This window comes from Solea senegalensis, linkage group LG1 (genome assembly GCF_019176455.1).
Source record: "Solea senegalensis isolate Sse05_10M linkage group LG1, IFAPA_SoseM_1, whole genome shotgun sequence".
In the NCBI taxonomy this organism is placed as follows: Eukaryota; Metazoa; Chordata; class Actinopteri; order Pleuronectiformes; family Soleidae; genus Solea; species Solea senegalensis.
The window spans coordinates 17925802-17939501 of NC_058021.1; the positions used below are offsets into that span (position 1 = coordinate 17925802).

Sequence of the window (13700 nt, forward strand, 5' to 3'; positions counted from 1 at the left end):
ATTTAGAATTATGACATGCCATGCTACATGTTAAGATCAATAAATAAATTTAATATAACCAGCGTCCATGTTACGGTGTTTGTCCTACTGAACACAGGACATAAGGAGATTTTTACGTGCATTCCCGAACAGAAAATGTAGTTTTAGTGGTTAAATGTCATGCTTTATTCTTGTAGTATTGTTTAATTCTTAAAAAGTATGGCACTCATATTCCGTCTTAGACATTTGTAACAACCTGCTGAACTTAATTAGTGTCTGAATCATGAAAGACTTGAAATAAAACAGCAGTTTTCCAGCATTCGCTGACTCCCAGACATGGAAATCAAGGTCATTTAGAATTATTACATGCCACGCTTAATGTTGAGGTTATCAAAAAATACACCTTGTTTGTCCTGCTGAACACGGGAGATAAGGAGACGAGACAGAGGGAAAACAGTTTTGCTGACATGACAGACTAATTATGAAGCCAGAGGCTACGGTCTTTTAAAAAAAACATCGCCCTGACCACAAACAGACACCACTGCCTTTAACAGAATCCAAGCGGCGCACGGTGGGAAGACTGATCTGTCCATCAGGGGCTTAAACGCGCACACACACACACACACACACACACACACACACACACATACACGTACAGACACGAGAACAATTTCATACAAACTCACAAAGACAGATAACAGAAGCTGTAATTACACAGTCGCTGTTCGGCCAAGGGTGAACAACAGCGAGGACACATTATTACACACACACACATATATCTAAGGGTAGGTATGGTGTTTTACCCTTAACTACAGCTGCAATTACAACAGAGGCGGAGGAAAGTAAGTGCAGATATGACACTCTCAGATGCACAAACATGTCATTACACGAGTACATGCATCAGGACGGAGACACTTGGAGACGAAGGTCAACGGGAATTATGACGTGTTTTATACAACTTCAAGGTTATCACTCTCTGTGTGTGCGTGCGTGTGTTTGCCTCCTACGTGTGTACCTTCTCTGGTCCTAAACACTGACCTTGTCAGGAGCGGTAGTCCTCGTGGAGACCAAAACCTGGTCCTAATGAGGCAGAACCCCATTTCTGAGGGCTAAGTTTATGGTGAAGGTTAAGGCTTTGTTTATAAGCTGTCCAAATGAATGGACGTCAGCGCAGTGTCCTGAGGAGAACAGCTGCACAAACCTGTGTGTGTGTGTGTGAGAGAGAGAGAGGGAGAGAGTAAAACCTCTCAAAAAATCAGTGTTTTCCAGCAAAAGGCAGTGATTTGCCTCTTATCCTCTCTGTCCTCTTCTTGAAAGGTTGAAACGACGTTGTCTATTACCCGGAGCCTATTTGTCTGTGTGTGTGTGTATGTATGTGTGTGCGCATGTGTGTGTGTGTATGCGTGCATGCGCGCAGGCAGTATTTCTGATACACATATTTAAATATTTGAATATATATATATATATATATATTTAAATATTTTAAATATATATATGTATGTGTATGTATATGTATATGTATATATGTATATATATATATATATATATATATATATATATATTTCCTTCGACAGCCAGGAAAGCACATATATATAGATATATATCTATATATATGTATATGAGCTTTCCTTGCTGTTGAAGGGCCCGTCCAAAATCAAAACAGGTTTACGTGAGTACACATACTTCTTTTGTAGGAGAGGCTTTCCGTCCACATGGAAACAGCGCTTTAGAGGACCTGAAACTGTATATTGTCTTGTTTCCATATAGACTGGATCGCTGAATCCAGTCTATACGAATCGCTGGCTCGATTCATTCTGTCTCCGTTTCTGTTATTATATATGTAATGTGTAACGTCTTCTTCTCTGTTTTTCTTATACCGTTACAGCGCCACTCACAGTCCTGGCGTGTGTACTACAGCGTCTTGTCTTAATGGGGAACTTTTTGAAAACGGCAAAGGAAAAAGATTGTTTATGTTTCGCGCCGTGTCCGTCTGGACGTGGTCTTAGAGAAATCCCCACTGCTGGGTACTGAGTGGAGGTCCCAGAAGTGGGACCTTATGCAGGTCCTTCATGGTTTCAGTAACATGAGGCCGCCATGGTAACCACAGACAAACTGTTACATGTGAATAAAATCCTCAAAAACATTCAGGGATTCTCCTGAATGTGAAAAAAGCTTTTTATTCTCTGTTGAATTTATTGTTGAGCTACACCTCCTGGTAGCATCATGTCACACTATTTAACACAGCTCCAGTTTACTCAGCCTCACACTGAAAACCAAAACACTGAGCAGGTTTGTCAGGGTAGAAAATGCAGCCGAGCAAAGGAATCTCAGGTGAACGTCAGTCGTGGGCCTCTCTGAGCCTCCGTACGTCACGGTTGTCATGGCGTTCTGTCCCAGCATCACTGTGGAGCAGCAGAACTCTCCAGAGGCAAAATGGCTTCCTGTCGTAAAGAGATGCTTCGTCGGCTCCTCTGAGATGAAAATCAGACACAAAATAAGTCTTAAAGTCTGAGTGTCTTTGTTGTTGATGCTGTGACTGATGATGATGTGGGAAAACACAGAGGGATGTTCTCCTAATTAACTTTGTTGCACCTTTGTTATTCATTATTTACAGCAGCACTATCGACCTGCAGGAATAAATTAAAGGTTATGTTTGAAAAATATACAACATTTGGCATTTGTGTCACTCCTGTGTGAGACACAGGCCTTCTAATTAATACCTGTGTGTGTGTGTGTGTGTGTGTGTGCCACTGTGTCTGCCCTGTCTTCAGTTCATTTTATCATCATGACGTTGCCAGGTTTGGTGTTGTTATGATTGTGGACGCTCGTTAGAAAGGATAGACTTTATCGTCCCAGTGGGAAATTTTGCCGAGGACTTTACAGTGTCGGCAGTATAAAAACTGAACATTCAGACACACTAAAAGATAACAATAAAGCAGGAAATACATATATATCATTTGCATGCGCACATCTGCCCAAGTGCTACGCGCAGCAATAAAAAAAAAAGGGGGGGGGAACGTGGAAAAGGCGGTGTCATCGTGTGGAGAAGCAGTTGCAGGTTTGCAACTAAACAGCATAAAAGACTGATGTGTTAAATTATTGATAATCATATATTACAAAGAATAAGTGTTTTGTAGTACTGCAGTATACCAGGGTTTGGTTTGTGTACTCGTGGAAACAACACGGAGGCTGCACACGAGGAAAAGCTGACACATAACTGCAGTTGTCAGCCAAAAAAAAACAGCCTGCGCCGAGGAATTCTGCTCTCAATGAAAACATGGCTGATTTTTAGTAACTTAACAATCTAATTGCTGCTTTAAATCATCATTAGACACCTTTTTTCTGACGGCTCACTCTCCCGCATCAAAGTCCATAGAGAAAATCCTAATTTTTAGCTCAGGAGTTGCTCGTTTACTGCCGCCTCGTTCTGTGAGTTTGTGTCACCCAGGTTGACGTGAATAAAGAATTTCAAACACCAGAGTCACATAATAACACATTTGAATTTACTGACAGAGGAAACAGAGCTGCACACAACCCCGACTGCTGTGCTGTAAAATCGTCAGTTTTCTCTATGGGCTTTGGTGTGGGAGAGTGAGTGGTTTTACAAAGCCACACAAACATCCACCAAAGTCATTTTCTAATGGTTTGTTTGTAACATTCAACATAAAAGTGACATGACATATCACTAAACTCCTCCAGGACGTCTGTTGCTTGGTTTTTCACTTCCTGTCCTCACAATGTCCTCACATTGTCCCCTGCAGGTGTCTTGTGGAACCTGTCGTCGTGCGACGCCCTGAAGATGCCCATCATCCAGGATGCTCTGGCCGTGTTGACCAACGCTGTCATCATCCCTCACTCGGGCTGGGACACGTCCCCGCACACTCAGGAGGACCGCAAGCTGCAACTGCACTCGTCCCAGGTCCTTCGCAACGCCACAGGTTGTCTGCGGTGAGTGTCTCAGACTGGTTTTTTATTTTTGTTTGTTTGTTTGTACAAAAACACGCTGGCTCAGTAAATATTAACTTCCTCACCCTGATGTTTCATAGGGTTTTTACCCCAAAACTTACAGCAGAGACGGTAAAGCATATATTTTGCATATTCCAGCTACTCTTTTGTGTCTAAGGAACAAACTTATTAGTTATTTATTTTTGGATTTTTGATTTACAGTGACAGGAAATAACATCAAACCGTTGCAGCAGCTCCATGTTTTATCCCTGTGGCTGACAGATTTTCCACAGCTTGTTAAACTTGACAAACTGCACCTAATTATTAGATTATTTCATCATTTTCGATGTGCTAATGATTCCTCTCTGTCAAACATTTGAGGCTGACAAGGACAAAAAAAGACAAATCTTACCGACAAAATAATGAAAATATAACGTTTACTTTTGCTCGTCTTTCCCTAATATTAGATTTATCTCGCTTCTGTCGTCAGAGCTGTGGTATACGATAAACACGGAGAACAAATACATTTGCGTTAATGATGCTGCATCAATGGATTTCTATTTTTTTTTACATTTGGGAAGTGGATGTTGGAAATTTGAAAATATTTTATCTTACAGACGGGGCGTGTGGTGCAGCTCACGTTGAGCGACTCTGCTCTCCTCGCTATTGGGTTCATATCAAATACGTACTCTGTTGTATTTACATGTCAATGCTAAATGTGCACTACAACGCGATTAGTACGTGTCACCAAGGTTATTATAGTTAATGAAAACTATAATTGAAAAAACATTTTTGTTAAGTGAAATAAAAATAACTTCAAATAACTGTTTATAAAACAAACTAAAATTGTGTATTTAGTGTATTTATTTTTTATTTATTACGAACTTTTTGAATCTTGCACCTGGCAAATTCTCCATGTTACAAAAAATGGAAATTAAAACTAATAAAAGCTGGCAGACCCACTGTAAAAACCTTAAAAAATGAACTCATTTTAGAAACAAAAAGTTAAAAGTAAATAAAAACTAAAACTAATGAAAAATCCCAAACTATTATCACCCTGCGTGTCATTAGTCCGTTCAGAATCAGCCGTTTATGGTTGACGACGGATCGTCTTACGTGATTTTCATATTCCCGTAGCAGCCTGCGCATTAAAACCACTTAAAGCTCAGCTTCAGCTGTTCTATGTGACGACACAGGATAGGTTTGCGAGCTCGCCGGTGAAAAATGTCACTTCCACGGAAGCTCAGCTTCTCTGAGTGGGAGCTATTTTTTGATTGACAGCGTTCCAGAAACATACACGACATCGGAGCCTTTTCCACCTTAGTGCTGTGTGGATTTTTGCGACGGAGGTCTGTAGATAAAACTTGCTAGTTGTGTGTTATTCGCTAATATATATAATGCATTTTAGCTTATGTATATACACTGTAAAGAAAAACGCTATGATTGTGTGTGTGTGTGTGTGTGTGTACTCACTTGCTCTCAGAAAAAAATACACAAAACAGGCAGAAGACAAAAATTGTCCCCCTCTAGTTCCTGTACACGTATGAAAATGTTGTGATGTGTGTGTCTGGTATTGTGTGTGTGTGTGTGTGTGTGTGTGTGTGTTGCAGCCCCCTAAACTTGACAGGCTAATTCATCTTTCTCACGCCTCGTTAGGGAATGCTGGGAGTCTGATTAAAGATTGAATATTTCATGGCGGGTTTGGTTTACCACCAGCCACCTGCTCTCTCTCACGCTCTCTCTCTCTCTCTCTCTGCTTTGTCTCTTTCGTTTTTCCATCTTTTCTCTCTCAATCACATTATCCCTCCTTTTTACCTTCCCTTCGTCTGCCTCGTCCTGTCACTGCCTCACTTTCTCTGTCCTCTCACACACACACACACACAAAGTTGTTTTTATACCTTAGTGAGGACACACCATAGACATAATGCACTCCCTAACCCCTTACCTTAACCTTAACCATCACAACTCAGTGCCCGCATAAAAAGTGTAAGAAACCACTGGTAACGTATTTACGTCGCAAAGAAAAGTGTGTAGGTTTTTCTACGACTTTGAGTCTTTATTGATGAGTGTGTGTGTGTGTGTGTGTAACAGGAATGTGAGCTCGGCAGGAGAAGAGGCTCGCAGGAGGATGAGGGAGTGTGAAGGCCTGACAGACGCTCTGCTCTATGTTATCCAGACGGCTCTGGGGAGCAGTGAGATCGACAGCAAGGTAACTCGCACGCAAACACCTCCACTCTGTGTGTGTGTGTGTGTGTGTGTGTGTGTGACTGTCCTGTTGCATGAGGATTACAGTCTAAAGACACACTGTCTATGATTTGCATACATTTGCATGAGTTATCTCTGTCTCAGCAGTCTGTGTTGGTAAACTGCAGGTGTGTCCTAATTTGTTGTTTTCCTGTGGTTTGTTTGTTTGTAAATGACCGCCGAAACGTGCAGGCCACACAGTCACACTGTAAAAAATTTTTTAAAAAAGCCTTGTTTAGCTGTTTTAATTTTTACGTAAACAGCATCGTCTTTATTATGTTTTACTTTTTTACTCCAATTTTCTACAAAGGAAATATCAGTAAATATCTTGAAACAATCAACTACAGTTTTACAACATATGATGAGTTAAGCTATTAAAATATATTAAATATATTAAAAAATTAACTGTCCAGTAGGGGGGGAATCGATACAGTGAAATACTGCGATATTATATAGCTTTTGAGACACCGACTATTGATTTTGACACTCTCTCTCTCTCTCTCTGCTGTTCCCTTTTCGGTTTATGCATGGGGTTTACTGTGAAACATTATTGACAAAAATGCTGAACTTGCTCCAAGTTTCCGAATAAAAAAGAATTGGGCGTTCCTGTTGAAGGAACAAACGCCTGGGGAAACGCCTGGGAAAGTTTCCGACACCAAATATAACTGCACCATTAGGTACATTTAGTATTAAAGTCATACACTTATACTACAACTATACTTATGGGTTGTGTAGTCAATGTCTTTCTAAGTGTTGCACACTGGACCTTTAAGAGATAAGAGATGAAATATTAACACTATGTAAAAATCACACGCTTGTCTATCCCGTCACTTTTTTTTACAGTGTACCATATATATTACTCAACCCAGATGGGCAGTGACACAGAAACATCACTAAAGAGAGAGAGTGTGCGTTTGTGTGTGTGTGATTTAATGTGAGCATTCATATGAATTCATTTGTGTGCTTTTGTTTTCTCTGATGTGTTGCTGTGTTGAGAGGAGGCTCCTCATAAGCACAAAAGACGTTTTTCATCTGAAAGTTTGTACATTTGAAAAAAATCAAAAATCTCAAGGCCCTTGAAAGTTTTTTAAAATTGCCCTAAAGACACATGGGTTATTTAAAGTGCTTACATTTTGTGCAAAAAATACAGTTAATTAGTTTGATGTCAACTAAGGTAGTTCACTAGTTTGGTCTGTCCTTTCGTCTTCTCACCTTACCTATCTTTTTCTTCTTTCCTTCTCCTCCCTCAGACCGTAGAGAACTGCGTGTGCATCCTGAGGAACTTGTCGTACCGTCTGGCTGCAGAGACATCGCACAGCCAGCAGGGGGGGTCGGAGGAGCTGGACGGTCTGTTGTGTGACACTGGTGGGAAGGACGGCGAGAGTTCCGGATGCTGGGGCAAGAAGAAGAAGAAAAAGAAAGGACATGACCAGGTGAGGATCTATCTGCTCCAAACTTCACAGTAGTAGTAGTTAGAGCGCCACTGTGCTACAAAATGGACACAGGAAGTGTTACAAAACGTGCTTGCATCCAGTCTCTTGCGTTTTGCAAAGTGCAAGTAATAAGATGTTTCTCATTCGGGCAGTGTCCTGTACTCACAGCGGTGTGCTGCCTGCAAATCTGACACTCGTGGGAATGCAAGAACCTGTTTGATGTTGCTCTCAGCACTAGTTTTGAAACAGACTTTAATTTTCTAGTTCCAATTTATATTGTGCAAATGTCTTCAGTTCACCGTCACGTCACACATTTTGTAGTCTGATGACAAGCACCTACTACCCAGATTATTTCATGTCACATCCATGACTCACAATGTCAAGACAGGCTTGATCATCCACACGGCAGCATCACAGGATTATGGCTTTTACCTGTGGATTAAATTTTTCATTTTCTGTGCTCAGACTCAAAGGCACCAAACTGAATTTCCCTCTGCATTTCCTGGGTTTGTCCTCCTGTTGCCAAAAAGCCAGAGTTTCATCCTGCCTGCAGCAGATAAAATGAGCTCTCTTTTAGTTGAAGAATTGGCAGAAACCAAACCACTTCTTTGGAGTAGGCTCTAACCTCTTGTCATGCTAATGAGCAATCAGCGTCACATTCTGGTTGAGTGGAAGAAGTCTTTTACAACTTCTAGCAAAGCTGTGGGGATTTAAAACCCCAGCCCTTCCGGTAGATCAGGGTGAATTGCTCATTAGCCCTGCAGGCTTTTTTACCTCTCTCTTTCTCCAACAAAGACAGGATATTTAAACGAATAATGATAGTGATGAACCAGGCTTTTACCTCCCATTTGTTTGAGTAAAGCCAAAACGAACTGCGTGTACCCAGGTAAAACCAGAGGGATAAGAGGTCTTACCACTAACCTCTGGATCAGAAAATAAAGGGACGAATCATAACCTCTCCTGTGGTGATAATACATAACCCTCCCCATCTATCCATCACCAACTCCTCTCCACCTTCTATCTGTCTCCACTCCAGTGCAGCTGTGGGTGATTAACATGAAGTAGCGATTTGGGAGCTTGTTGGAGAGAGCAAAACTCAACTGTGGAGTAATTAGAGCAGAGGAGAGGAGAGGAGAGGAGAGGAGAGGAGTTATAAAGGTAGAGTGAGGTAAAGTTGCAGTGAAAAGAAAGTACAAAAGGCTGAGAGACGATAGAGTAGGCCTTTTTCCGACTTGGTAGTACCGATCTACAACCCATATGCATTGTTGTATATATAATCTATCAATGTTTCTGATCACACCTGGCATTTAAATGCGTCCTATAGGCGTCTCCTGTGTGTGAACAAATCCAAAGGTACCCCAAAGAAAGGGTGCCAAAGAATGGAATGGTAGGGACTGGTTATTTTGGTACTATTCCTAATGAAAACGCCAAACAATTAAGAATTGTACTGTCACAAACCAAACTGTTCTACTCTGGGAAACATGGCTTAATGAGTCCAACGTCAGTGTGTTTGAGTTTACGTGTGACTGCTATGAAGGTGTATTTTTATGCATAATGAATAGAATATAATTTTTATTTGCACACACATTATTATTATTTGCAACCCTCTACCTACAAGCCTAAATTCCTTCCACTTGGCCAACAGTGCAGGTGTGGTGACATTCTGCAGTTCTGTGTGGACAGAAGAAAAAGAGATATAAGTGCAATGTAAATGACAAAAAATGATTTAATGTCTCAGCCTGGGAAGTAACTAAAGGTTACTTTGTTTTCATTAAAAAAACGACTCATCAGTGCAGTGCAGTCCATCACTGGGAGCATTGATTCTGTGTGAATTATTATATTCCAGATTCACAGTGTTCAAGAGCCAACAATTTGACTATTGTTATTTATGTGCAGTATGTGTTTGTGTTTTCCAAATGTATCATCAGCGCAGACGCAAAATGTCAGATTTAAATTACAGAGGAGATAGAAGAACAACGCGCACAAACCGATGAATGTCAGCTTATTTATACACTGCTTATGAATAGTAAATCTTCTGTCCCTCCCTCCCTTGTTCCTGCCTTGGGGGGAACTGAGCTGGCATCCGCCCCACTATCAACCCTGTCCTCACACAGAATTCAAAGTGCCTTTCTCTCTTGAATGATGTCTCGTCTTCCACAGTGGGACGGTGTCGGCCCATTTCCAGATTTGGCGGAGCCCCCGAAAGGCATCCAGATGTTATGGCATCCCACTATTGTCAAGCCCTACCTCACGCTGCTGTCTGAGTGCTCCAACCCAGACACCCTGGAGGGAGCAGCTGGGGCCCTGCAGAACTTGGCTGCTGGCAGCTGGAAGGTATCAGTGCTGTGGCTGAAGCTTTGTGATAGTAAAGGGCATCTGTAGAATTGTATTTAAATTCCAGTGGTTTCCAGACGGCATTTTGAAGGTGCAATATTTTGTGCTGTGCGATAGCGCACCTCACCCACTGGGCCGGATAAACACACAGACTATCTGCAACAAGTAAGCCGTCTCCATGACAACTGAACAACTCCATTTGCTGTGAAAGTCTGAGAGTTTGAGAAACAATGACTGGACCGTATGTGGAGACTATAGAATAAATCATTACATGTCAAGAGGCTCTACCCTTAATATTTGACTGCCAGTAGCAGATCAAACATTTTCTCTTAATTTTGTAATTATATTGTCAGCTCCCTGATGGATTAGCATCAAACTTTAAATGGACTTTAATATTGCCCAGATGAGTCATTCATTTTTCTCCACTGGCATTTTAAAATATCCTTGTACAAAGTGTTTTAAGCCTGGAACCATATTGACCAGCTACAGGATGAATCATGAGCATGTATCATGGGATTCAGAGCAGGGAAACATTGGAAAATATTACAAAAACGAAAAGGTAGAGAAGACTGTACATGTCCTAACCGTAGTTTGTGTCTTTGATGTAGTGTGTTCTGCATGCTATTACATTGCTATTACACCTGAGGACCGTGGGTAGTGTCAAACATTTTCTTAAAACAAAGTTGTTAGCATTGTTCTACAGTCTAGTAGCTTGTGGTGAGTCAACATTGGATGGATACAATGCTGTGATAAACAAACTGAATTGGATTATTACTCCTGCAACAACGTCACTACGCTCACATTTAGCACACAGTCTTTCATGGGAAATAACATGAGTAATGTGAATAATGCCTTAAAGACAAAACTCTAATGTCTCTATCCACCTCCAACTCCCTCACCCCTCACCCTCCCACCCCTCCACCAGTGGTCAGTGTATATCCGGGCTGCAGTGCGTAAGGAGAAAGGCTTACCCATCCTGGTGGAGTTGCTGAGGATAGACAATGATCGGGTGGTGTGTGCCGTGGCCACCGCACTCAGAAACATGGCTCTGGACATCAGGAACAAGGAACTCATCGGTGAGTAGTTCATTCAAAACAAACAAACAAGTTTAGAGGTTCCTTCCCTTCCATGGTCACACTTGGAAAGTATGGTAGCAGCAAGCAGCACAGTGCAACTCGCCATGCTGCGGTTTGGAATGGTACACCCTGACCCGGGTGACTGTGTCAGATGGTTACAGCTGCGTCACTTGTGTAAATCGCATAATGTCTTAACAGTGCAACACGGTGTATCCCACCAATAAATTCCACGCAGAAGATTGAACTCAACACAGTAAACAAAGGATAACAATGGAGGGCATCCAAAATGTCGTGGTCTTTCTTTTTGGCATGTGGCTGTTTATCACAAAAACAAGACATGCTTTGTTTTGAGAGAAGGCTGCGGCGTGTTTTGTGCTGTTACCTGCTGTCATACACAAGTGATGATTCCCTTTTTGAGCACTCAGTGGATGGCAGTTTATCTAACTCCACCTTTTAGGAGCTGGACCACTGTGCTTGTTTGGTACACCAATGGAAGGGTGCCGAAAGCTGGGATGGTACAGATTGGGTGCTCTGGTACACCTTCTTAATTTATTATCATGGAAACGCAAATAACATACAGAGATGAGGCTTTAGATCACACTCAGCATGGAAAAGAGGCGATGGGGTGGAGGTAGGTCGTTAAAGTGAAATGAATTTCTGTGAAGCAGAAAGAGTAGGAAGGCTGGGGCAGCTTAAATAAGGTGCTCACTGAGTTTGCTTATTGAATGCAGAGAAGGGGATAAGATGAGCTGTCAGCTAATGTTGGATGGCATAGAACGTGCCTGAACTAACATTATGCTCAAATTGAGTAGTTACACAGACGGACGCACTGGGTTTCTTTGAGTTATTCCTTATTTTCCAAATCAAGTCAACTTGTTCAAGAACATTTTTGATATTTCCTTGGTTCTACTGACCCTCATCTGCTGTATTCCGCCTTAAATAAAGGTAATGGCAGTGGAAAGAAAATTCACTTGCTTGAATGCACAGTATGCTGCTTGTTAAATTGGACTCACTTTTTTTGTCAAACCTGAACTGTCGAGATGTAATTTGTGGGGTTTTGCCATTATAAGCGGCTCACCGGTAGTGGGTTTGGTAATAAAAGAAAAGAGATAAGTCGCTTCATAACAGGCTGTCTGTATGCAGATATAGTGTTAGTCTTAAATAGTACCGTTGCTCTGACTGATATGGTGCTGTATACTTGATTTTGCTTTGGGAGACAAGTGATATTTTGTGCTTTTCTGTTGGTCCCCATAGCAACAACCTAATGCCTCCTTCCACTGTCTCCATCTGATGCTTGAGGCTTTGAGCTGAGTGCTTTGAGCACTGCATGTGTGTTACTGTGTCTGCATGTGCAGCCTGTCGGTGAATGTGGCCAGTCATGTGCATGTACTGTATGTAGGTTGCACTGTCACTCGTAGAGTGTTGCTCTGCCACAGGACATGTATGTGCTGCACATTTTGACAGGACACGATGTCCTGGCCTCACTTCTGTTGTATGAACATGATGACATTGTATGAGAGACAAATCCTTCGAGCTTTCAGCAGTAGACACCATACTGCTTGCACAGACAGCACCACTGTGAGTCTACACTGGCTTCAGTGCTGCAATGAAACTAATATGATGGAGAGTTCCAGTTTTAGTACTTGTGCATTTGTAATAATGTGAATATTGCCAATATTGTGAGTATATGACAGTTGCTGAATTAAGTTGTTTACACGCTTCCATTCTATTTGATAACTTACTGTAATAAGCAAGTTGTGAATTGCTTTGTTTGTCTGGAGAGAATTGTAGGGTTATTTTATTGCTGAAACAAAGATTATTTTGCACATTATTTCTCAAACGTTCCCAAAGAAACTTTTTAAAATGGGACCCTACTTTTCAAAGATGACGAATCATCGTAACCAAATTTACTATATAAATAAATCTTTTTTGTTGTTGTTTAATTAAAGGTGACATAGAATGCTTGTATCACACATATATCTTGGTTATGGAGGTCTACTTACATATATTAACTTGTTTTCATGATTAAAAACCTCCTAATCGCTGCAAACGAGCTGATCAAAATATCTCCTCACTGACGCTCTCGTCAGCAGCGCTGTTTCAGACCAAAACCACACCCTCAGAACGTGGACTGTGTTGTGATTGGCCAGCCAACAAGAGCTTTCCTACTGTCCTGTGATTGGCCAGGTACCTGGAAGTGACGTAATAGATAGGCCAGCTCTCAGATACACAGCTCCCCCTCTGGCACAGTGGATGCTCTGCATCTCAGCAGCTACAACGAGAGTAGTTCTTCTTCTTCTGCGGTTGAATGTACGCAACCGGATGTGCCCGGACTAGTGCCCGCACCAGGAGGCGCTACGGTGGTGAGAGGAGTGGTGAGGATTTCTGATGACGACATCAAATTAAGGAAGTGCCGATCCGCTTCGCAGAGCCCAGGAAAACAATACAACACTATTTTCTCAGCAGTGGCTGAACTGTTTGTTCTGAAACTTTAGGGTTTCATAAACGAGGGAATGACGCAGATACACACACTCAAAAGCAGCGTTAATTGGAGCTTCCGGTCTATGACGCCTTTAACAAAACAGGGGTTAATTAATATTTCTTTTCATTTGCTTACTTCACAGTGATTGTTTGGGTAACTTTAGCTGTAGCTCTTCTTTAACTGGGCTTTTTTGTTTCATTAACAAAA

At 41.6% G+C, this 13700-nt stretch overlaps 1 protein-coding gene across 8 annotated transcripts in view; it reads left to right on the plus strand.

Annotated features, from left to right (window-relative positions):
- ctnnd2b (catenin (cadherin-associated protein), delta 2b) overlaps positions 1-13700 on the plus strand; it is a 98046-nt gene that overhangs the window by 67305 nt on the left and 17041 nt on the right. For all 8 annotated transcript variants that reach the window (XM_044021071.1, XM_044021081.1, XM_044021088.1 and 5 more), the window contains 5 exons: positions 3741-3927; positions 6016-6133; positions 7419-7601; positions 9762-9935; positions 10861-11011. In XM_044021071.1, the coding sequence (XP_043877006.1) occupies positions 3741-3927; positions 6016-6133; positions 7419-7601; positions 9762-9935; positions 10861-11011 (813 nt within the window). The remainder of the gene's footprint in view (positions 1-3740; positions 3928-6015; positions 6134-7418; positions 7602-9761; positions 9936-10860; positions 11012-13700) is intronic.